Source organism: Emys orbicularis, chromosome 4, assembly GCF_028017835.1.
Source record: "Emys orbicularis isolate rEmyOrb1 chromosome 4, rEmyOrb1.hap1, whole genome shotgun sequence".
In the NCBI taxonomy this organism is placed as follows: Eukaryota; Metazoa; Chordata; order Testudines; family Emydidae; genus Emys; species Emys orbicularis.
Window position 1 is genome coordinate 106,247,102 of NC_088686.1, and position 26,199 is coordinate 106,273,300.

Consider the following 26,199-nt stretch of genomic DNA (forward strand, 5'->3'; position numbering starts at 1 on the left):
AAATTAGTAGACAGCAAGTTATGTTTGACAGGTTATGTTGTATGTTCCCTGCAAACATAAGGAAATACTTCTTCATACAACACAACAGAGTCAACCTGAAGAATTAAATTGCTAGGGGACGTGAAGGCCAAAAATATAACTGGGTTCAAAAAAGAATTAGATAAGTTCATGGAGGACTGGTCCATCAACGTCTATTAGCCAAGATGGTTAGGGATGTAACCCCATGCTCTGGGTGTCCCTAAACCTCTGATTGCCAGAAGCTAGGGCTGGATGACAGGGAATGGATCACTCAATAATTGCCTTGTTCTGTTCATTCCCTCTGAAGCACCTGGCACCGGTCACCATTGGAAGACAGGATACTGGGCTAGATGGACCATTGCTCTGATCCAGTATAGCCATTCTTATGTTCTTCTGACGGTATAATATGATACTTAGTGTCTTATCTTTACATGAATTCGGAATGCCCTAATGTTTGTCCAGAGATTCTCACTGCTGCTCAATACTGCCCAAGTGATCCTTGGGAAGGGGGAAGAAAATCTTTGTTTGTTTGAGAGGTAGCCAAAAATGTCCACTTCTGAGTCTGTGAAGGAGCAGGAGTGATTGAACTGCTAGGGATGCATGGAATAATTAAGTCTAGCTCTGAGTAAGAGTGGATCTGAGCTTCCATTAAGACCTTGGATGTCGTGTTGTCCCCCCTCCTCCTGAAGACAAGTAGATTATTGGAAGCAAAAGGTTCCACAAGGGAGAAGATCCCGATGATAAATAAGAATCTCTGTGGGGCAAAGCAAAGGTGAGGTAAAAAGGACTTAGAGTAAAGAGGACCTCAGTAAATCTTACTGGAGGAGGACGAGAAGCAGAAGAGATTCTACCCAACCAGTTCGCCCAGCTCTGTACCAGAGCCCATGCTGCTGCATCGGGGGAAATGCTGCACCTGGTAGGCTGCCAAGAGCACACAGGCTCATCTCATCTCTAGGATGCAGACAGAACTGTAGTAGAGTTCCTCATGGGGCAAAGAGAAAGACTGAAGGATGTTGTAAGGTGATGTTGGACATCAGTTACTGGCAAATTGGAGAAGGGGGTGAGAAAAGTCTCCTTCCTACCTTACAACAGAGTTCTACACACCAAAGTTACTTACATTAGGTAAACTGTTAAGTCTGTCAATTTTGGCAGTGTCACTAATTGTCTCTACCATAATCAACAAAAGCAAAATTTTAAAAATTAAATGGCATTTAAAAAAATCGTCATAAGGAAGTTAATAAAATAAATATAAACATGTAAGTATTCACAACTGTGACTGAAAGAATTTACCATGTACCTCAAGTGGACATTTAAGCTTACTATTTTAAGATGAAAAATCCATCTATTAGTATACTTTTATTGTTAACACGTTTGGCTTTAAATGTAATACTAATGACTGCCATATAATAACATGTGCATTGGTCTAGTAACCTGTAATTGCATTATTACACTCTGGATCTAAAAAGTGTTTTTGAGTTTTTCATTAAATGACTTACTTCTCCCCAGTAATCAGCCAAGAAAAATAATACAACAGAACTCAAGTTTTCAGCTGATGCCACAATAACAAAGAGGTTAACTCAGTAAACATTCTTTACAATTTGGCGAAACCCTTTCTTCTTTTACTTAGATCAGCGATACTCAGACTGAGATTTGTGAGCCACAAGTGGCTCTTTAGTGTGTAAATGAAACAATGAATTCACAATATTGTGGCTCTTTTGGGTAATGTTGATAGCTAATTTTGGTCCTGAACCACTGAGGTATGAGTATCACTGACTTAGATACTTAACAGATTTTACACCTTCCCAATGAAGAAGGTTTGAGAAGTGAAAAGGCCACAGACAAATTTAAGGCTTCATTTATATTTCTTAGCTAGCTCTCCTATTATTTTTGCTTCCTTATAGTCATTTCCCCCTTCCCCTCATCTTCTATTTTTTAATTTACTGTAGTCTTGGAGATGCAACTAAAGTAAGTTTGGGTTTACTAAAGTAAAGCACAGGTATATTTTGTACCCTCAGAAAGATGATCATTTTTGCCATATTCTGTACCAGTTCTGCTTGTTGATTTTTTCTATTATTTTTGTAATCTAAATATTCCAAATATAGTAGTGGTGCAAGCACTAATGATACATGAGGCTAAAGTGGAGAAGTGCCTAAGAAAAAGGAAGAGGAAGTGATGAGAACTAAAGGGAAATTAAGTGGAAGACCAAGTTAATATTTCCACTATTTTGCAGGTGATTTTGAAGTGCTTTGGACAATCATATGACCCGTGGGAATACCAGTATTACTTACACATACTTCCACTCCTTAGGAACCTCTCAAACTCTGCATTTCATCTCATCAATAACTTTCACATACTCACCTAAAATTGTCATCTACTTGGGGGCTTCCGAGCTGTCCAAAGCTTATTTAGTTATTCTTGTTTTTTTCCCCAATTTTGCATGGGTGGAAGATATTTTAATATCGTCATTCCCTGGAAAACCATTATTAGACTTCCAGTGTGAAATCCTGACTTCACTGAATTCAGTAACAAAATTCCCCTTGACTTCAAGGAATCCAGGGTTTTACCACCAGACCAAATTATACGACTTTTGTCTTACCTTGGAGCCAGGTTTTGTATCTACAGTGGATGTAGTTACTGCAGTGGATGTTTCACTGACCATGCTTGAGGGTCTTTGGTTTACTTGTTGCTTGGACATGTGTGAATTCTGCCTAGAAAAGAAAGAAAAAGTATTTTTAAAACACATTATTTAAAACAATCAGATTTTGCTTTTTTATATATACACACTTAAAGGATCAATTGGAACACCCATCATTTTGGTACTAGGTCTTTTCTAAGAAGATATTGCCAATAGTATTTAGTGGTTCATAATTCTTTATTGGTAACAAAAAAGTAACAGTAGTATGATACACTATTCCACACATTGTAACATTTTTCTAATGTCTGTAAAAAGGAGCTGAAATATACATAGATAATCATTAGCTAACCATTAACCATATATAGTTAACCACAGGTAGTAACAGATAAGTTGAAGGGAAAATATCAACAAAATATTTGAAAAATATATTATTTTAGTCTGGAAAATTAAAAGTTATCCTCAAAGGGTGCATATTAAAATTCTGTGGAATTTTCTCAGCAAAACATTGTTTCAGACTTGATTGTCATACAGCCTGTATTTCATTCAGAAGCTGAAAGTCTAAGTGTTATGCTTTCATAGGCCTCGACGCTGCAAGTTGTTTCACAAGGGCAGAGCCCTGTGCCCACACAGAATCATCCAATCTGATTAATAAAATTAAAGGTCAGATCCTCCGCATTACCCAGAGAGAGAAGATGGCTAATATTTATAATGTATCATTGAATGAAATGGACATGTCCCTTAAGGACAAAACAAAAAGCCAACACCCTAGAGGAGGAACTCCTTACAGATATTTATCACCAAACCTATTCCTCACAAGAAATGTACACTTCTTACTCTGCACAGCAGCCATATACCAAGCCAAGACGAGCACACTCAACTACTTCTATTCGATTTGGTCCAATGGTTTACTCTGTGTGTAGAAGCCAAATGATCTATTTTCATAGCTTTACCTTCAGTAAAAAAAAGTAAGATATTTCAAATGCACAAATATGTCTGCCTTTGCTTGTGGCATGAAAAAAATCTTCACACATTCTTTTATTCCAACAGCATTCACAATATACCTTTGGCTGGGTGCATTTCTTTTTCAGGAAAATGCCAAGCTTGTTGTGTCATCCATTTAACTAAGCTGCGGTTGTACTCTATTGCCACTAATCACCTAAATGCAACATCGTCTTTCCCGTTTAAATTCATCTTAACTTGGTACCAGTGATCTAGCCAAAATACCAACTTTGACAACAAGCATTTAGCCTGACGAAAGCATGAACATGAGGCTGAGCAGCCAGAGATAATACAGAACATCTCTTCTAGCTGGTGCAAGCAAGAGAATATTCATATTAATGTATGCACTAAGGTTACACCTTTAAGGTCTATGTTACAGCTACTCCAGCCCTTGGATGGAGTAAGCCTGTAAAATAAACAGTGGCCAGGATCATATTATGTAATAATTTTGCAATGAAGAAAAAATATTATTATTTTTTGTATTATGGTAGCGGCTAGAGACCACAAGCAAGATCAAAGCCCCATTGCACAAGGCACTGTACAAACACAAGACAGCCCCTGCTCTGAGGAGTTTACAATTTAAATAGGTAAAGGAACAGCGATAGGAAAGTGATGCACAGAGAGCTAAAGCTTAACCCCCATTTTCAAAAGTGACTTAGGCACTTTTAACCTTAGTCAAAGTAAATGAAGAGAAACATTAAAAATTTCTACATTCCTTTGTCTCTCTCAGTTGCCCTAATCTTTCTGTAGAACAAAAGAGGAGAAAGTTATGCCATATTGTAATTTTCTCTTGTAAAGTGACCTGAAAAAACACAAAAGGGACAATCTTAACATTTCTGCTTAGTTTTCTATATTGGAAAATTTCAGAATTCTGCTTAACTGATATTCTGAACAGATTTAAACAAGTCTTCAGAACAAAGTGTTTTCAGTTTTAAATTGTCATATGGAATATTTTAAAAAATTAGGATTTTTTTGCTAACTGGTTATCATCAAATAAAAACATGGTAATTTTATTAACTACTCTTATGATCTTACAGATTTGTTTTAAACTCATTGTGTTCTAGTTATACATCAACTTTCCTCAGTTGAGTTTCTGGGTCTGTATCAATTTTGTTTAAATGGTTTTGTGCTTTTTACATATTTATGCCCTGTAGTATATTAGTTATACAGATGTAGGTGAGTGGGAAAAGAAGAGATTGATATGGCAGTGTCATTTAAACTTTTTTGCTAGGTCTGGTACGCTAATTAAAGTCCAAAACTTTTTTGCTAGGTCTGTTGTTTATGCCACAGGAGAGTTGATTGTTCAGATAGAAAGAGGGACAGAGGGAGGGAGGTGACATCAAACAGGAAGCAATAAAGAATTATTATTTGGTTTGAAGGAAGGTGGGATTAGTAAGACTAGGTCACTGGAGGACAAGAGGATTGCCAACAGTAAAAAAATAATTGTATTGATGCAAGAAGTCAATTATCTTGTTCCAGGATCAAGACAGAACTTGTTTGTTAACATAGTAAAGTTAAATGAAATATACTTAAAAAAAAAACCAAGATTTTTTTTAATGTAGTAACAGACCATATGCGATAAATTCTCAAGCAGCAGACCTCAACTATTCACAAAACTACCAGAACATACAATCTTCTACATTTATTTAGTAATATACAGGCGAAAAATATTTTAAACAAAAAGAGCTAACTTTTTGTCTGTCTATACACCTCTACCCCGATATAACGCTGTCCTCGGGAGCCAAAAAATCTTACCGTGTTATAGGTGAAACCGCGTTATATCGAACTTGCTTTGATTCGCCAGAGTGCGCAGCCCCGCCCCCCTGGAGCGCTGCTTTACCGCGTTAAATCCGAACTAGTGTTATATCGGGTCGCGTTATATCAGGGTAGAGGTGTACTTAGCACATTGGTATTAGTAAAAGCATACCAGGCGAGGAAGCTATCCGGTGGTAGTAGTGGTGGCAGCCGTAATAACAATATTCCTAATACTGTTGTATATTTTACACTTACATAGCCCCTTCGAACCAAAGAGGATCTCATACACTATAGAAGCATTAATTAATTTCACCTCAGAGCACCAATGCCGCCACTGATGAAATAAGAATTCTCTCAATTTCAAGATGAGGAACCTGAGGCACAGAGCACTCTGCCTCTCTGGCAGCCAGCATGGAAGACTATTGACAGTTTCACAAGTTAAACTGACAAGAGCCTTCCCTGAGGGCACTAGGAAGCTGAAAAAATCTGTTTCCTTCTCTCCCCTCCTCCCCCCTTTTTTAAAGCCCTTTCTATGAAAAAATTCAGATTTTTGACATTTGTCCCTCTACAGGGCAATACTTTTCCCAAAAACATGAACATGTTCACAGAGGGATTCCCCTTTTGCAGCCAGCTTCAATTCCCAGCTCTGGCTCTCAGAACTGTGATTTAAAGACAAGACCATTCTTGTTCCAAGGATTTAAAGAGCCTACGTGGTACTGTCTGAAACATTAAAATACAATGCAGTTTGCTCAACTATAATGAAGGTAACTTGTTAGACAAGTGGCAATTAAGGGTATGTCTACACAGCAACTAGATGTCCATGCCAACCGACTTGGGCTTGCAGGGCTTGGGCTGCGGGGCTGTTTCATTGTTGTGTAGACTTCTGGACTTGGGCTGTAGCCTGAGCTCTGGGACCCTCCCACCTTGCAGGGTCACAGAGGAAGGCTCCAGACCAAGCCCGGAAGTCTACACAGAAATGAAACAGACCCACAGCCAAAGCCCAAGTCAGCTGGCACAGGCCAGCCACGGGTGTCTAGTTGCTTTGTAAACACACCCACAGTTACAACAAAAATGATTAACAGTGCAAACAGGTTAATGACAATCTATGAATTTCTCCCACTCTAATCTTAAAATGCATGTATTAAAATTTACATAAAAACTTTGGCAAATTACCCACCCTAAACATTGCTGCCAGAGATATTCAGTCAAATACTAAGTACAACAGGGAACAGTAGCATTTTGAGCATTATCACTCATACAAAACAGCAAACAATCAGAGGAAAACAGTTTGCCATCAGAGCAGTCTGCCACAAGGTGTTCATTCAAGACAAGAGGTCAGCCACCATCAGCTCTTCCTAAATTACACCAGTTATTCCATCCTGAATGATTACCTGTCCAACAGTTTCTCGGCTGATTTGAAGTCCCAAAAGAGAGAGACTATTTCTGAACATGTAATTTAAATTAAGCTTGGAGGAAATAACAGTGCAACATTGATTCCCTCTGTTTCAAATGCCTGACATCAAGCCTTTCCTTCTAGCCTTTGTAAGTAGGGTCAGGTTTGGGAAGAAGAGGATTTTAGAGCCCTTAAAATAATCTCTTTAAGCTTCATGCAGCCTTTACAACCTCTGCCTGTCTTGTATGCCTGACAGCTTGATCTCCCAGTCTGTTCTGCTTGCCTTGCAGATACCCTTTTTTCAGTATTTTGTCAGCTTTAGTGTCCAGTTTTAGCAGGGAGTTTTGAGATGTTCTATATATACAATTTTGCCGTACCCTCTTGTGAACCATTAACCTTTACTTTCTGCTTCTCATTAGATTCCCTATTCTCCTCTTTCTAAGGTACATTTTACAGGACGTGGAGATTGCAGACCTCAGTTGACCTTTTCGTACCTCTGAATCTTTTTTTAGGCTTAATTTGAACATGTCCTTCTCCATACTCCTCACCCTCATTTTTCTAGTTCTTGTACCTAGCAGGAGATTCCAGCCTATTTCCAGTAAAGATGTTAAGGTATCCTGCATTTCATCACATGTTCATCCAAAATAATTTAAAGCACTAGATTTAAGAGCACCAAGATGGCCACTAAAAATAAAATACAAGATTTACAAAGAGAGTGGGCATTTCTCAGGAAATTGGCTGGGCCTTGAAGAAATTAATCTCTTGGTTTTTTTATGACAGTTTGGGGCTTTAAAAAAATCCAAAATTTAACCCAAATCACAAATTAGGAAGTTTTAAAGACTGGGAAAGCCATGGAATACATATGGTTGGCATGGGCGGCACGTGGACTGCTGGCTGGGAGAGGCTAGCCCCCAGCTCCATCCCTTCCAGCCGATACCTTGCCCCAGAGTGCCGGGTGGCCAGGCAGTGCAGCTCAGCCCCAGAGCACCGGGCAGGCAGGCAGTGCAGCCCCAGCCCTGGAGTGCCAGGAGGGCAGGCAGAGCGGCCCCAGCCAGACACACCCCGCAGCCCCAGCGCGCTGGGAGAGCGGTCCCCAGCACCAGCACCAGCCCGAGCCACTGCACAGGGGATCTGGGAAGAGTGGGCCAGAGCAGGAAGCCGGAGGCGGCCTGGGGGTGGAGTGTGGGTGGGACCACGCCTGGCTGTTTGGGAAGGCACAGCCTTCCCTAGCCTATGATACCCACCGCCCATAATGGTTGGCCAGCTGTGCATGCTCTCTCTCTCTCTCTCACACACACACACACACACACACACACACACACACACACACACACACACACACAATCTAACTTATTTAAAAATCAAAACTAACTGGACCATTCTCCCATGGTAACAATACCTTTAGATTAGGCATTATGTGTCACAATACAGAGTAATTGTACCTGTAGTCCCACTCTATGGGTCAGCAAGGGTCCCCATTCTTGGCTCCAGCACCCCAGCCATCGACTGTCTTGGGTGCAGACATGCATCTTTCTCCTTTCTGACAGGTTTGCTTTCAGGCTGCAGTTCCCTGACTGTACTGTGAAATCCCAAGAAAAAGTCTAAGCTGGTTTCTTTTGCCTTCTCTTCCCTTATAAACTTTTAGCTCAGCTTAGAGCACAAACCATTGATGTGGCAGATGCAGGTTCAATTCCCCCCGTCTGCCTAATCTTCAGAAATGATTTGAACTTAGGTCTCCCAATTCTTAGGTGAGTGCTTTAACCACTAGGCTAACCACAGTGGAACAACTCCAACAAGAGAGACTGAGATACCCTTACCCATAGTCCATATATATCCCATGGCTCAGTAGTTAGGCTACTTTCCTGAGAAGTGGGAGACTTCTCCACATCAGACAAAATGTGGAATTGAACTGGGGTCTCCCCACATTCACTGAGCTAAAAGTTTAAGGCAGGCACCCCTACCATCACCTACTTGTGAGTTTAGATGTGCTTTGGAGAATGCCTACCAGATCAGGTCCTACAATGCCTCATCTAAGGACGCTAATGGGGTTTAGATGGGAGATAGGCTTCTAGGTGCCTAGGATTAGACAGCAGTGAGAAACTTACATGCCATGAGAACATTAAATAGCAGAAATGTAGGTGCCTACAAAATTAGGCAGAAGCTGAGTGGGGGGTCAGAGGATCCCAGTGGTACCAAAACGTTGGACTTAGGCACCTAAGTCCTTTTGAAGATTTAGCTCGAAGTACATTTGCCTGACCAAAAAAAACCACTGCACACCTGTCAAACTTGCTTTTAATACTGACATTTAATAGACATGCTTGATTTGATAAATCTGAGTCGAGTCAGTAGTTTCACTCAATTTAATCAAATTACCGGAAACTACACTTCCTGCATTGTATAAAGAGGCTTACTGTGCAATACGGTAACACCTTGCTAAATTGAGACATTTGATGTTTGTATTACCACATAATCTCTCTCTAAACAAAATGAAAAGCTCAGTGTTGGAATGATTAACATTTTTTTTCCAATGTTTACATGGCAATGATTCATAAACCTGTTAAGAACATAAGAAAGGCCGTACCGGGTCAGACCAAAGGTCCATCTAGCCCAGTATCCTGTCTACCGACAGTGGCCAATGCCAGGTGCCCCAGAGGGAGTGAAACTAACTGGCAATGATCAACTGATCTCTCTCCTGCCATCCATCTCCACCCTCTGACAGACAGAGGCTAGGGACACCATTCCTTACCCGTCCTGGCTAATAGCCATTAATGGACTTAACCCCCATGAATTTATCCAGTTCTCTTTTAAACTCTGTTATAGTCCTAGCCTTCACAACCTCCTCAGGTAAGGAGTTCCACAAGTTGACTGTGCGCTGCGTGAAGAAGAACTTCCTTTTATTTGTTTTAAACCTGCTGCCTATTAATTTCATTTGATGACCCCTAGTTCTTGTATTATGGGAATAAGTAAATAACTTTTCCTTATCCACTTTCTCCACATCACTCATGATTTTATATACCTCTATCATATCCCCCCTTAGTCTCCTCTTTTCCAACCTGAAGAGTCCTAGCCTCTTTAATCTCTCCTCATATGGGACCCGTTCCAAACCCTTAATCATTTTAGTTGCCCTTTTCTGAACCTTTTCTAGTGCCAGTATATCTTTTTTGAGATGAGGAGACCACACCTGTACGCAGTATTCGAGATGAGGGCGTACCATCGATTTATATAAGGGCAATAATATATTCTCAGTCTTATTCTCTATCCCCTTTTTAATGATTCCTAACATCCTGTTTGCTTTTTTGACCGCCTCTGCACACTGCGTGGACATTTTCAGAGAACTATCCACGATGACTCCAAGATCTTTTTCCTGACTTGTTGTAGCTAAATTAGCCCCCATCATATTGTATGTATAGTTGGGGTTATTTTTTCCAATGTGCATTACTTTACATTTATCCACATTAAATTTCATTTGCCATTTTGTTGCCCAATCACTTAGTTTTGTGAGATCTTTTTGAAGTTCTTCACAGTCTGCTTTGGTCTTAACTATCTTTAGCAGTTTAGTATCATCTGCAAACTTTGCCACCTCACTGTTTACCCCTTTCTCCAGATCATTTATGAATAAGCTGAATAGGATCGGTCCGAGGACTGACCCTTGGGGAACACCACTAGTTACCCCTCTCCATTCTGAGAATTTACCATTAATTCCTACCCTTTGTTCCCTGTCTTTTAACCAGTTCTCAATCCATGAAAGGACCTTCCCTTTTATCCCATGGCAGCTTAATTTACATAAGAGCCTTTAGTGAGGGACCTTGTCAAAGGCTTTCTGGAAATCTAAGTACACTATGTCCACTGGATCCCCCTTGTCCACATGTTTGTTGACCCCTTCAAAGAATTCTAATAGATTATTAAGACACCTGTTAAGACATCCTAGGTAGTTATTAAAAAATAGCAGGATGTGGTGTCAATCCAATACAACATGAGAGAATAAAAGAGAAAGGGTATATTTAATCTGTACCTGTGTCAGTGTAGTAATTCCTTTAAAATAATTAAGACCTATTTTTCCATGTCCCTGTTGGAAACTTTTCTGAAAAATAGCCAGTTGATTAATATTAAACAAATGTATAACTCTCCAGCTAAAAGAATGGCTTGTGAGCCACCCATGTGTTGATCCAAACTACCTGCAACTATATAAGGGCTAATGAGAACAACCGAAAAGAAAGGATTAATCATATCAGTTTCTACCTGGCATTTCAAGGATGAATTTACATGCTCATCAAAACCAAATCAATCCAGAACATAACCCAATTCCACGCACAACACTCAAATGCAAGTCTCTTAATTGTCAATTAACAAAGAGGACATCCTTAGCCAGTTACTATTTTAAATAAAAAGGAAATATATGTAGAGACAATCCCATTTTACTGTCTGGAACACTCAAGCATATTAACATTGACAGAGTTAAAAACAAAGTTACTTTTACAAATAAGTAAAGAAAGCCATAATCCATATTCAACATCATCAGTTCAAATGCACCTATACTGGAATTTAATGATATCTATTATTCAACAACAGCTGCGCTGCCGTAACAGTGCCACGTTATTCAACTTACTTTTTCAGTTCTCTTTCTCTCCCATCATACAAGCACACACACAGGCACATACTCAGGGGAAGGTTAGCTAATCCAAACGATTACACCTTACTTGGCACACATTTTTGGAAAACTGCCATTTGCTGCAGTTGGCATTCTGGACCTGTGTGAATCAATATAAAGCCTGTGAAAGCAGGCCGTTTGGTACAGTACCTCCTGACTCACTATGCCATTCCCCATCATACTTAGACTGCATTCCTATCTATATGGAGAGCACATTTAATTGATTACAAAGAATTTCTTGGCAAACCTCACTTGTTTTTACAAAACAACAAAATCCGATACTGCAGCATTTTCACCAGCAACCGGAATGTTTAATGTCTATGAGATGGCTAATTCAGTTTTCCTAAAAGAGATACAAACATTTAACCCACAGAAAAAAACCTGTATAAATAAAAGCCACAAACAACCTTCTGTTACTGAATCAAAACAGCTTCAAATTAATCTGTCTACCTTTTAATTTAATTAAACCTTCTACTCTTTTAGGCAGAAAACTAAATAGCCTAAGTTTATGTTTCTATATCCCAGGTGTTTTGGTGGGGGTTTTATTCACCATTTTTTGCTGCCATAGTAACCAAATGCAATGGATGAAACAAGCACAAGGCTCTCTCTCAAGGGGTGGTGTACTGGCTTGATCAACTGCAGTTACACAGAATACAAGCAAACAGGCACGATAAAACTCAGGCTTGATAATTAAAACACAAAAAACGTGCTTGTATTTTGTATTGAAGTATTCCATACCTCAAATTATCATGATTTCATATGCAATTGTACTACTAACCCATACACTGTGGAAACTTTTAAAAACATCTAACACAAATATCAGTAGTTCACAACAGATTCAGTTTCAAACATGCAGCTGTTAAAACACCTGCTTCTTATTAGTATGCATGTAAAAATAACTTTTTGAAAATCAGTGCAATATAAAGTGAAATATTTAAACAATTATGAATATTTGCTCTTAGCACTGCTTCACCATAAAAGCAGTTTTAAAACAAAAATAACTTTTTTTTGGATCTAGTCTGCTTTACATAATATAATTTTTTAGTCCTGATTTTAAATTCATGCATTTAAAAGGAGTGTTTTCATGAACTTTAGCCATACTTACTATGCAAATATATAAAAAGGATCTTTGAGGTGAAGTAAAGTAAGAACTTTTAGGTTGCTTGTACTTTTTTCTTAGGTAGTACTTAAATATATTTAGGACAAAGTTCATATTTTTAAAAGGTCCAACTTCAATAGCACAATGCTCAGTTTCAGAGATGAACTCCATACAGAAAATGTAATTTCAGAGTTTTATTCCTGGGATTGTACTGGGAATACTGTGAAAAACAAGTATTTATACAGCAAGCGTCACTTCTACGGAATCTTTTTTCCCAGCTACGCTCGGAGCAGAACAGTTCACACTAGAGCTGTAATGAAATTCTGATTCAAATAGGTATTTAGCTGAAATTCCATCAAAATGCTGATATTCCATTTCAGATAAATATTTTAATTTAAATCTAGAAGAAGATGTGTCCCGATATTTTAGTGTGGTGATATGGTCACCCTAAAAGCTTGTGCAGAGGTGGAATTGAGCCACGTCCCTTGTCATAACTATAAAGGGAAGGGTAACAGCTCTCCTGTATACAGTACTAAAATCCCTCCTAGCCAGAGACTCCAAATCCTTTTACCTGTAAAGGGTTAAGAAGCTCGGGTAACCTGGCTGACACCTGACCCCAAGGACCAATAAGGGGACAAGATACTTTCAAATCTTGGGGGGGGGAAAGGCTTTTGTGTGTGTCCTTTGTTTAAGGGGTTGTTCGCTCTTGGGACTGAGAGGGACCAGACATCAATCCAGGTTCTCCCCATCTTTCTAAACAAGTCTCTCTTATTTCAAAATTGTAAGTAAAAGCCAGGCAAGGCGTCTTAGATTTACTTTGTTTTCTCAACTTGTAAATGTACCTTTTACTAGAGTGCTTATCTTTGTTTGCTACACTCTGAACCTAAGACAGAGGGGAGTCCTCTAAGCTCTTTTAGTTTGATTACCCTGTAAAGTTATTTTCCATACTGATTTTACAGAGATGATTTTTACCTTTTTCTTTAATTAAAAGCCTTCTTTTTAAGAACCTGATTGATTTCTCCTTGTTTTAAGATCCAAAGGGGGTTTGGATCTGTATTCACCAGGAGTTGGTGAAAGGAAGGAGGGGGGAAGGGTCAATTTCTCCTTGTTTAAGATCCAAGGAGTTTGGATCTGTATTCACCAGGGAATTGGTGAAAGGTTTCTCAAGGCTTCCCAGGGAGGGAATTCTTAAGATGGTGGCAGCGGACCAGAACTAAGCTGGTAGTTAAGCTTAGAAGTCTTCATGCAGGCCCCTACATTTGTACCCTAAAGTTCAAAGTAGGGATACAGCCTTGACATCCCTATAAAATGGATTGTCTGTGTGGGTGACAAAAATGGACTTGTCTTCGTTTATTCAGACCCCGAACGTGGTGAGAAGGCATCAAAGGGACTGTATCACTGATAAAACTTCTTGGCGAGACTGTCCTACAAGGAGTCAGTTGTCCAGATGCCAGGGGTTTATGGTGTTCCCATACCTGATCTGGGCCACCACCACTAAGAACACATTTGTGAACATGTTGAACACCGTCGCAAGCCCAAAGAGAAGGACATAGAATTGATAATGCCAACCCAGGCCAACCCTAGAGAGCAGGAACTTCCTGTGTTAATGTCCACATGACAATATGTGTCTTTCATGTAGAGAATTGCGTATCACACTACCTCCTGAAGGGAGGGGATTATAGATGCCAGTGTAAGCATCCTGAATTTCAGCTTTCTGATGCAGATGTTGAGCTGCCAAAGTTCCAGAATGGGTCTCCATTCCCCGCCCTTTCTGGAGATTAGGAATTAAGGAGAATAGAACTCTCTCCCTTGGTACTGGGGGGGGGGGAGGGGGATGCTCTCTATTGCTCTCTGATGTAGCAGAGAGTTTGCCTCCTGTTGAAGAATCAATTGGTGAGAGGGGTCCCCAAATGGTAGGAAGTTTGTATGGAGGGAAGGAGAGGAATTCTATGGAGTAGCATCTGACTCAGATAATGAAAATAAATAGGTGTCGTTCTGCATTGCTTTGGATCGTTATCGAGCAGAACCCATTATCGGCATGGACGCATGTCCTCTGGAAGGGTGGTTGAAGCATGAAGGGATATATGAATCTTTAGCGCATCTGGCACATAAATATCTTGCAATGCCAGCAAAAACAGTGCCATGCAAACACCCGTTGTCCCTTTCAGGTGACATTGTAAACAAGAAGCGGGCAGCAGCATCTCCTGCAAATATAAACAAACTTGTTTGTCTGAGCGATTGGCTGACCAAGAAGTAGGACTGAGTGGACTTGTAGGCGCTACAGTTTTACACTGTTTTATTTTTGAATGCAGTTTTTTTGTACATAATTCTACATTTGTAAGTTCAACTTTCATAATAAAGAGATTGCACTACATTATTCATATTAGGTGAATTGAAAAATACTATTTCTTTTGTTTTTTACTGTGCAAATATTTGTAATCAAAAACAATATAAATTGAACATTGTACACTTTGTATTCAATATATTTGAAAATGTAGAAAACATCTAAAAATATTTAAATAAATGGTATTCCATTATTCTTTAACAGTGCGATTAATCGCAATTAATTTTTTTAATCGCTTGACAGCCCTAGTCTATTTATGCAATATGTAAATATGTTCTCATTGTCTTTCAAAGTACTTTGGCAGTAACTCCTATGTGGGTAAAACACATTCCTTTGTCTGATGCAGGCCTGTTTTTCCAACCAGCGTTCCATGCCTGGTTTAAACACACTTTAGTCATAATTCTATCATATATCCATAGCTCTTAATAAGTATATTAATGGTCAATGAGTTGTTATTTTTCAAATGATACCTCAAGGCATATTTTATACACAGATTATTACAATAGTGTATAAGGTGTGAATACAGGGGTGATAAGTGTCACATTTCCACTCTTCCTGTGATTTCTAATAAAGTATAGAGAAGTCACTACCACCTCTATTCTGCAAATTATGCCAATCTTGATTGCTCATTTAAAAAAGTCTTCCCATAAGCACCTTCATGTTCCCGCTCATGCTTCCTCATTATGCTATCTCAATATGCTCCTTTGAATCCCTCCTTAAAACTTCTCTGTCATGATGCTTACAAAAAACCTTGTCAACGGTTAGGCAGTTAGCTTGCTGTGACTCCCATTTTTGATTTTTGATCCTGACCAGTATTGTGCTTGTGCTTCCCTCCATCTGTTTTATCTAATTGTGGTATACTGTCTTACACTTAGATTTCAAGCTCTGAACGTCATATGTTTGTACAACACCCAGTACAATGGCACACTGGCCATGCTACCATAATGCAAAAGTCTTAAGACTATCAAACAGGTTGCAACAATGTAAGATAACCATAAGTATCTGAAGGCAATCTAAGGCTTTAGATTGATTTAAGCTGGTATAAGGCCTTAGATCAGAAACTGCAAAGAACATTCCAAAAACCACAATTTAGGAGAACAGCAAAGGGGCTAGGTATTTTGCTTGAGAATAGGAAGACACAAGTTAAGCAGAAGGAATCTGGTAATGACTCTCCATTTTCAGAACTAACTATTAAGGTCATCTCAGTCTAGGAGACAGAACTGACCTAACTTTGAACCAGTTTGAACTGATTTAAGGACTTGCTGATATTAAACATGAACTAACTTAAAAGTACCAAACTGATTTCCTTTAGACTCAGCCTGTTTTCTAAATCTCATCAGGGTTTCAAACTTAAGCCCGTTTTCCTGTTGCTGTGTCTAAAAATTATGCAGCTAAATTTTTTCAATGAAAAACATATTTTTCGGTCCTGCTGATATAAAAAAAAATACAAATTTTGCTCAAATTTTCCTTAAGAATTCATTTTCAAGCAGAGGTCAAGCATGAAAAAATATTAGCCCAATATTCCAAAAAGTCAGGAGTATCTGAAGATAGAAGATGAGAATGGAAACTGTTTAGTAACTTCACCTATTATAGTTCTCACTATACTATTATACCATATTCCTTTAAGGCTGGTACTGTATATTTGGCATTTGTTTTACCTTCTAAGGTAGATTCAGCACACTCAAGAAAGTTAATTCCAATTCTAGAGGCATAGTACTGGTTCTAGCAGTAGTAAACTTGGGAGGATATCACTTAATTTTTTCTGTCTCTAAAAAATGGAAGTTATTCACCTGTAACTGCAAGTTCTTTAAGATGGTGGTCCCTATCTGTATTCCACACATGGGCACACCTGTACACCATGCACTTGAATCCAGAGATTCTTAGTAAACAGTGTTTGTTCGCCTGCATATCCACAGTTGTCCTCCTCATACTACAGACCAAGGGCATAAGAGGCAGCATGGGCCGATGCCTCTACAGTTCCTTTTTTTATCGCAACTCAAAAAAGATCCGAAGGAGAGGGGAAGAAGGGTGGGTAGTGGAATACAGCGGAAATCACACATCTCAAACAACTTCTAGCTACAGGTACATAACCTCCATTTCTTATTTGAGGCTGGTCGCCATGTGTATTCCACACGTGGGTGACTAACAAGCAGTACTGAGACCAGAGGGGGATGTGAGGATGCAGTCAGTAAAACCTGAAGAACTGCAATCCTTATAGCTGCATCTGCAGCAGAGGCCTACTCTAGCACATAAAGCTTTGTAAATGTGTGAAAAGAGCTCCAGGTAGCTGCTCTGCATATGTCCATATCTCCTGGAGAGATGCTGTGGAGACAGCTTGTGCTCTTGTGGAGTGGGCCCTTACTCCTTCCGGGGGAGGGACACACACTAATTGAAAGCAAACAATACAACCGGAAATCCATTTAGAGATTTTCAGAGAAGATATTGCTTGTCCTTGTGACCTTTCTGCCATAGTGACAAATAATCATGGTGATTTTCTGATTGGTTTGGTCCTTTGCAGGTAGAATGCCAGGGTGCGTCTGACATCCAGAGAATGAAATCTTTTGTTGTCTATAGGAGCATGGGGTTTTAGGAAGAAAACCAGTAAGTGGACAGGCTGATTGACTTGGAATTCCAAAATTATGCTAGGGAGGCATTTAGGATTAAGACAAAGAAAGACCTTCCCCTTATAAAAATCAATGTATGGTGCGTCAGCCATAAGTGTTCCCATCTCACTCACCCTTCTAGCTGAAGTAATAGCAACTAAAAATGCAACCTTCATGGAAAGGTGGGGCATACAGCACATGGCCAAAGATTCAAAGGGTGGTCTGGTAAATATTGACAGGATGAGATTGAGGTCCCATTGAGGTGTAGGCATGACCACTGGAAGGAAGGTCCTGACTAGGCCCTTTAGGAATCTAATTGTTGTTGGATTGGTAAAAATGGAACCCCCATGTACTGGAGGAAGGAAGGCACTGACTGCTGAGAGATGGACCTGCAATGAGCTAATGGAAACACCTGAGTTCTCCAATAACAGGAGATAATCTAAAATGACTGGAATATCTGCAGATTCTGAGTAAGACTCATTGTGCCTTGCCCAGGCAGAGAAGCATCTCCATTTTAACTAGGTAGCATTTCCTAATGGAATCTTTCCTGCTCTGAGTGAAAATGGATCCAATGGCTTCTGAAGATGATCATTCTAGTTCTGATGCCCATCCAAAGAACAGGCTGTGAAGTGAAGTAGGTCTGGATTGGAGTATCTGATTTTGCCATTCTCCTGAGTTACAAGTTCTGGGAAGGGGCAGACCTTGATAAGAGGATTGGTTGACATTGTCAAAACACCCAGGAACCAGAACGGTCTGTATCAGCTGGGTGCTATGAGAATGACCCTGCCCATGTCATAATGGATCTTTCTCAAGACTGTGGTATCAGAGGGATGAAAGGAAAGGCACATCTGAATTGATCTGCCCATGATAATCTAAAAGCATCGCCCTGGGAGTCATGGCCCATAGCTGCTCGAGACCAATACAGGGGAAGTTTTCTGTTCATTCAGAATGCAAAGAGATCCTATTGCAGTGTTCCCCACTGAGTGAGTAACTTGCTCAGGATGGAGTCATATACCTTCCACTCATGCTCTGCAGAAAAGTGCTTGCTAAAGTTGTCAGCTAGAGATTCTGAACACCTGATAGGTATGTGGCTAGCAGTGTGACATTGTTTCTGATGCACCATTTCCATAGCTGACTGTTTCCAGGCCAAGGGAAAGGGATCTTACTCCACACTGCTTGTTTAGATAAAAAGGACCATGGTGATATTGTCCAACATTATTTGTGTGAATGTATGAGCAAGAGAAAGGCCCTAAAGGTCAGGCAGTTACAGCAGGTTGATATGCAGCCTGGCCTTCTATGGGGTCCAAGTTTTCTTGTATAGTGTGGTTGTTCAGGTGAGCACCCCATCCCAGAAGGGATGGATCTGTTATGATGGTGGCATCAGGGGTAGGAGGGATCTAGAGGACTCTCACTTGTACTCATTCTGGGTTTGATCACCAAGTGAGAGGCTATGGAGTTCTGGAGTCACTCTGGAGTTCAAGTGGTTTTTGTCTAATGAGTAGACAGACCAGAGCCAGGCCTGTAGGCAGCGTAGAAGAAGTCCAGTGAATGGTGTCACAAAAGTACATGAGGTCCTGTGGCCTAGTAGGGAATGACATCCTTTGACTATAGTTTTTGGATTGCAAATGATCTGCTCATTAATTGGAATCTTTCTGCTGGGAGGAAAGCTCTTGCTAAAATTGAGTCCACTGTCATGCCAATAAAGCGTAACATTCCTTGGGGCGGCAGGATGGCGGGGGGTCAAAGAGGACTTTTCTTTGATTATGCATAGACCCATCACCACTAGAAGATGGAGCAGGAACAAAATTGCCAACCTGATTTTGTGGTTGGAATGATTTGTTAGGAGACAGTCATTCAAATATGAGAAGACTACGTAGACATGATGTCTCATTTAGGCTGCACCATTGAGAATACCTTCGTGAATACCCATTGCACTATTGCTAGTCTAAAGGGAAGGACTCTGAACTGGCAGTGTTCCTGACCTACCAGAAACCAGAGACATTTTCCAAGGGATAAATGAATATCCACATGAAAACAGGCATCCTTTATGTCAAGAGCTGCAAACCATATTTCCTCCTGTAGAGAGGGAATTCTTTGATGCTAGTGTAAACAGCTTGAATTTTGACTTTCAAATAAAGATGTTGAGTTGTCAAAGGTCCAGAATGGGTCTCCACTTGCCATCTTTTTTGGGACTAAGAAGTATGGAGAATATAACTGTTGCCCTTGATACTAAGGTGGTACTTGTTCTATTGTACTGCGCTGAAGGGGGAAAAAATGCGCCTCCTGGCAAAGAATCTCCTCCTGAGAGTGGTCCCTGGAGAAGGGCTGGGAAAGGAGACTGGGGTGGGGGTGGGGGAGGAGAAGAGGGAGAGGAATTTGATGGAAAAACCATGGTGGATGATTTTTAGAACCCACTTGTCTGTTGTGATTGAGTTCCAATTGTGGGTGAAAAGTGAGAGATGGCCCCCAAAGATGGGGGTGATATGCTAGAAGTCATTGGCATCAATAAAGGCAGGTGGTTCTCAACCAAGGTGCCAAAAATAACCCTTAGTGGATGGATGGGAATGGGTGGAGGTCATAGCAGCAAAGGGGACTGAAAATCGAGGTCTTTGAACTCTCCGTCTCTTGAGTGGAGGCTCAGCTGGCGGCAGAATGGTTGTGAAGGGGACAGTCCTGACATATACTTCTGCCTCTGGGGTTTTCTCTTCAGGGCTGCGGTGTAAATTCCCAGGCAGTAGAGGGCTGATCTAGAGTCTTTCAACGATTGTAGGGACTCAATTTACTCACTGAAGTATTGGAGCATAAGCTTTCGTGGGTGAATGCCCACTTCATCAGATGCGTCTGATGAAGTGGGCATTCACCCACGAAAGCTTATGCTCCAATACTTCTGTTAGTCTTAAAGGTGCCACAGGACCCTCTGTTGCTTTTTACAGATTCAGACTAACATGGCTACCCCTCTGATAGTTTACTCACTGAATCTCACTGAATGCTAAATCCTCTATGGTGCTCTGCATCTCCCACAGGAACCCTGAAGAGTGAAGCCAAGACTCACCTCATAACTATACAAATGGCTAGCCCTCTTGATGCCATATCCATTGCATTCACTGAAGCTTGTAGGGAGGTTTTTGCCACTAGTCTGCCTTCCTCAATTAAGGTTTGAAATTAGGCCCTATCCTCTAGGGGAAGTTTGTCCTTAAAGTCTGTCAGTCTGGAGTAGTTATTAAAATCATATTTCACTAACAAACCTCAACAGTAAGAAATGCAAGCTTGTAGAGGAGAATATCTTTCTTTCTGAAAGGTACAGCCTCTCCAAGCCCATGTCAGATGGGGTTGCTTTAGGGTGTTGTAATCTTGCTCCGTCTGTGACTACCTGCACCTCCAGCAAGTTGGGCTCTGGATGAATGAAAAGAAACTCAGCTCCTTTGGCCAGGATAAAATAGCACCTTTCTTTAAGATGTGGGGGCGCAGGACAGTGGGGTATGACAGACCACCTTGTCTGGTTCCATGATGCCCTCATTTACTGGGAGAGCCATTTTGCTGGGACTCATTGGCTGCAGGATGTCAAGGACCCGATGCTGGGTATCTTGGACGACCTCTTCCAGTGGGATCTGGAGGTCATTTGCCATCCTTTGCAGGAGCTCTTGGTACTGCCTATGGTTGTCCAGTGGAGACGGTGATCACTTAGTTTGGAGAAAAAGATTAGATCCTCATCGATGCCTGTAGATCTAGAACGATTTTCTCTTCTTCATACTCTGATCAATCTGATAGATTGTGTGTGGAACAGGTGCAGTAAGACTTGTGGACAGATCTGGGATGTCTGTCATATGGATCCCACAGGCCCCAGTATAGCCAGTACAAAGAGCGGACTGGTTGAGGGGGACTCCATGGCATCAGGTACTAACAGTCCCTAAGATAGTCGTATCTGGGAGGAGGGTGTCTGGATCTCCTTGATTACGTCAGGACTCATCTCTCTGCAAGGGGATGATGGATTAGCTGGAGTGTCTCACTCATCCCAGTAGGAGACTTGCTCTCGTTATACCAATGTGGCCATCGGTGCCAGAGGGTGAACATTCCTACCTAAGGGTTCCCATGTTGTCAAAGTAGTTTCCATGTAGCAATGTCTCAGGAGAACCAGGCCCGAAAGAAGAGGAGACTGAGGATAAAGGAGGAAGATATTCTCTTGCGAGACATAAGTGTCTGCATGGCCTGGTGTTTGGTGCATTCTGGCCATTGGGACGGATGATTCCAATATGTCCCAAAACGTTGAGGATAGACAGTCAGTCCTTAGAAGGGCAGGCCAGTACTGCCAAAGAGTCATGTCTACCACTCTTAGATTTAGCTGGTGGGTGTTGGTCTTTATGTTTAGGAGAAAGGATTCATTGATTTTGACTCTTATGTGCTTTATCATCCTGCCCAGGAATCTTAAGCAGTCCTGAACCCTTACGATCCATGCACAAAGGCTCTCTCAACCTGGATGGAGTTGGAGAGGGGTCTCTTCTTTTAGGAGCAGACCTGGATAGGATCTCTCCTTACTCTTGGGTGAAGCCCTGGATGATGATTCCTTGGACTCAGAAGCTCCAGGCTCCGCTCCAAAACTCATACTTGGAGGGGTGCTCCTTATCAGTTGAGGATGATGTAAAAAGGGGATCTTCCTTGGCCAAGATCAGAGTGAGGTCTCATAGCCTCCTCCATAAGGTGTTTCCTCAACTGAAGCTCATGAGCGTCACAGGGGAAATGAGAGGCATATACTGCACTGTGCCGAGATATGTATTTCACCCAGACAGTAGAGGCAGCATTACTGTTTGTCCCCCATGGAGAGGAGTGAGGGCAAAATAACAATTCTTGAACCCCAGGATTCTAGGCATAGTCCCAGTCCGCAAAGAGGGACTCCCTGAAAAGGGATAAATTAAGCTATCTATGCTATACTAAAACTTTAACTATGCTAAATATTAAAGCTATTCACAATATATATTTACAAGCTGATAAGAAAGAAGCTAGAGAAATCTGCCAACATAGAAGATTCTGACTCACAGCATGTGGCAGTCAGAAGGAACTAGAGAGGCGTCAGCCTGCACTGCATCTTAGGCCCTTGGTCCGGAGAACCAGGAGGGCAATTGCGTGGGGGGGGGGGGGTCCACAGACACTGCTTACTAAGAATCTCTGGACTCGGACGCATGGCACGCATGCATACCCACCTGTGGAAAACACACAGGGACCAACACTGGAAGAAAAACAAGAATGTTTTTAAGTGCATCCTCTGTATCTGTGTAATATCACTTCTACATAATGAGAAATGTTCAAGTAATTATGATAATACAGTATGTAAGAAGTTACTTTTAAAGGTCTCAGAATGCGTCAAAAACTACTTACTCTTCTTGTAAAATAAATTCAATGTTTTCTGGAGAAATATGTCCTGTCACAGGATGTCTAAATGTCGTGGTCTGCTGGTTATGGCTGAAAGGAGAAAAAAAAATGTGATTTAAGTGCTAAGCTTAGTAGAAAATTAGTTTTTTTTTTTAAAAACAGAATTATTTATTTCTACTGATAGTTTATTGTTGCTACGCAAAGATGAATCATATTTCTGTCATGTATTTTAGGACAAATGTTTTCAATTACTCTCTCACAGGCTTGTGGATCTGCAAGTGGCCCACTGCACTAAATGTTAACCAAGCTCATATTTTGAAGCGCTCAGATTGCAATGCTCAGCAAAAGAGAGACACTGTTTATGACAACTTAAATTTTAATAGTACCAAATTATTTAACACTAACATAGAAAGGGCATAATCCGATTTACTAAATTCTGTGAAGCTCTCAGAATATGATATGGCCATAGAGTCAATAATTTAGAAACCTACTAGGGACTTTTGAATTTTTAATAAGTTCATTTAGTGAAACTCTTGTGGGAGGTGCAGCACAATTTGCCATAAGCTTTTTATTGTTGTTGTTATGTAATGGAAATTCGTATTTTACAGTTTGCTTACTACAAGAATATTAAAGGCAAATTGGCGTAGAAAAAGTTATCTAATTTCAGTCACCATCTCAGTTTGGATTATGTCATGCAATGTACATGCTCTAATAAAGTTTTATACGTAGCAAACATTTTCTGAAGCCTTATGCAGAGTTCAAGTCTACAGCACAAAAAATATGTTAAGTCATCAAGAAAAACTGAAAACAAATTTTCAATGTTATTGTTTCAAAGGAACAGTAAGGGTCAGCTGCAATGTCTTTAGGTAGCCTCAGTGTTCCAAAGAAATTCATTTGTAAAATCTGTTAATCTAATTTTTAATAGATATAAACCAAAGGACAGTTACTTAAACTTTGAATTTTTCATATTTTTATTTAATGGTATTTAACTGCACAGCATTCAAAATGCCACATAAATCCAACCAAACATAAAGCATTAATATAAAATAATTTTATATAGGAATCAAATTCAGTAATGCAAAAATATGAAAATGTAAACCTATTAAATGATTAATATCTGTATGAGCCAAAAATGCATACCAGATGTCTTTGCAACTTTTCTTTTAAAAAAAAAAAAGGAATTTGATTTTCTTCTCCCATGATACCTAGCCATCCGGTATTCTAGGGTTTGAGGCACCCAGTTGTCTGGTATCCCAGGATGCCCCCAAAATAGATAGAAATGGAATTTAGGCAAGCTAGAAGGTATCTATCAAATCTGCACAACAAAAAAGCTTCCTAATTTCCATAAAGACAACAGCAGGCCTTCCATACAAAGTGACAGCTTGAAAATAAAACAACAAAACATTTATAATGTTGAAATATAAATACAAGAATAACAGGAGAAACCTGAACTAGTGAGTATTCAAGAGTGACAGTCTGTTCTCAGGTTTCAGAGTAGCAGCTGGGTTAGTCTGTATCCCCAAAAATAACAGGAGTACTTGTGGCACCTTAGAGACTAACAAATTTATTTGAGCATAAGCTTTCGTGGGCTACAGCCCACTTCATCGGATGCATAGAATGGAACACACAGAAAGAAGATATTTATACATACAGAGAACATGAAAAGGTGGAAGTAGCCATGCCAACTGTAAGAGGCCAATCAATTGAGATGAGCTATCATCAGCAGGAGAAAAAAAAACTTTTGAAGTGATAATCGAGATGACCCATAGAAGGTGTGAGGAGAACTTAACATGGGGAAATAGATTCAAATAGTGTAATGACCCAACCATTCCCAGTCTCTGTTTAAACCTAAGTTAATTGTATCTAATTTGCATATTAATTCAAGTTCAGCAGTCGCTCTTTGGAGTCTGTTTTTGAAGTTTTTTTGTTGCAAAATTGCCACCTTCAAGTCTGTCACTGAGTGGTTAGAGCGGTTGAAGTGTTCTCCCACTGGTTTTTGAATGTTATGATTCCTGATGTCAGATTTGTGTCCATTTATTCTTTTGTGTAGAGATTGTCTGGTTTGGCCAATGTATATGGCAGAGGGGCATTGCTGGCACATGATGGCATATATCATGTTGGTAGATGTGCAGGTGAACGAGCCCCTGATGGCGTGGATGATGTGATTAGGTCCTATGATGGTGTCACTTGAATAGATATGTGGACAGAGTTGGCATCGGGCTTTGTTGCAAGGATAGGTTCCTGGGTTAGTGTTTATGTTGTATGTTGTGCAGTTGCTGGTGAGTATTTGCTTCAGGTTGGGAGGCTGTCTGTAAGCGAGGACTGGCCTGTCTCCCAAGATCTGTGAGAGTGAGGGATCATCTTTCAGGATAGGTTGTAGATCTTTGACGATGCGCTGGAGAGGTTTTAGTTGGGGGGCTGAAGGTGACGGCTAGTGGCGTTCTGTTATTTTCTTTGTTGGGCCTGTCCTCTTTTGGCTCTGTCAATCTGTTTTTTCACTTCAGCAGGTGGGTATTGTAGTTTTAAGAATGCTTGATAGAGATCTTGTAGGTGTTTATCTTTGTCTGAGAGATTGGCACAAATGTGGTTGTATCTTAGAGCTTGGCTATAGACAATGGATCGTGTGGTGTGTCCTGGATGGAAGCTGGAGGCATGTAGGTAAGTATAGCGGTCAGTAGGTTTCCGGTATAGGGTGGTGTTTATGTGACCATCGCTTATTAGCAGAGTAGTGTCTAGGAAATGGACCGCTTGTGTGGATTGGTCTAGGCTGAGGTTGATGGTGGGATGGAAATTGTTAAAATCATGTTGGAATTCCTCAAGGGCTTCTTTTGCATGGGTCCAGATGATGAAGATGTCATCAATGTAGCGCAAGTAGAGTAGGGGCGTTAGGGGACGAGAGCTAAGGAAGCGTTGTTCTAAGTCAGCCATAAAAATGTTGGCATACTGTGGGACCATGCGGGTACCCATAGTGAAAGTTATCCTCACACCTTCTATGGGTCATCTCGATTATCACTTCAAAAGTTTTTTTTCTCCTGCTGATGATAGCTCATCTCAATTGATTGGCCTCTTACAGTTGGCATGGCTACTTCCACCTTTTCATGTTCTCTGTATGTATAAATATCTTCTTTCTGTGTGTTCCATTCTATGCATCCGATGAAGTGGGCTGTAGCCCACGAAAGCTTATGCTCAAATAAATTTGTTAGTCTCTAAGGTGCCACAAGTACTCCTGTTCTTTTTAGTCTGTTCTCAATTCTTACTCTAACTGCTCTCAAGGTTTGGTTCCTAGTTAGACAAAGAGAGAGTCAGGAGAAGAAGCTGTTCATATTGTAAAGTCTCCACCT

At 40.5% G+C, this 26,199-nt stretch overlaps 1 protein-coding gene across 1 annotated transcript in view; it reads right to left on the minus strand.

The window, feature by feature from the left end:
• Nucleotides 1–26,199, minus strand: part of PLEKHA7 (pleckstrin homology domain containing A7) — a 291,060-nt gene that overhangs the window by 91,573 nt on the left and 173,288 nt on the right. The window contains exons 4-5 of the mRNA XM_065403332.1: nucleotides 22,865–22,948; nucleotides 2,615–2,726 (exon numbers count right to left, since the gene is read on the minus strand). Coding sequence (XP_065259404.1) covers nucleotides 2,615–2,726; nucleotides 22,865–22,948 — 196 coding nt within the window. The remainder of the gene's footprint in view (nucleotides 1–2,614; nucleotides 2,727–22,864; nucleotides 22,949–26,199) is intronic.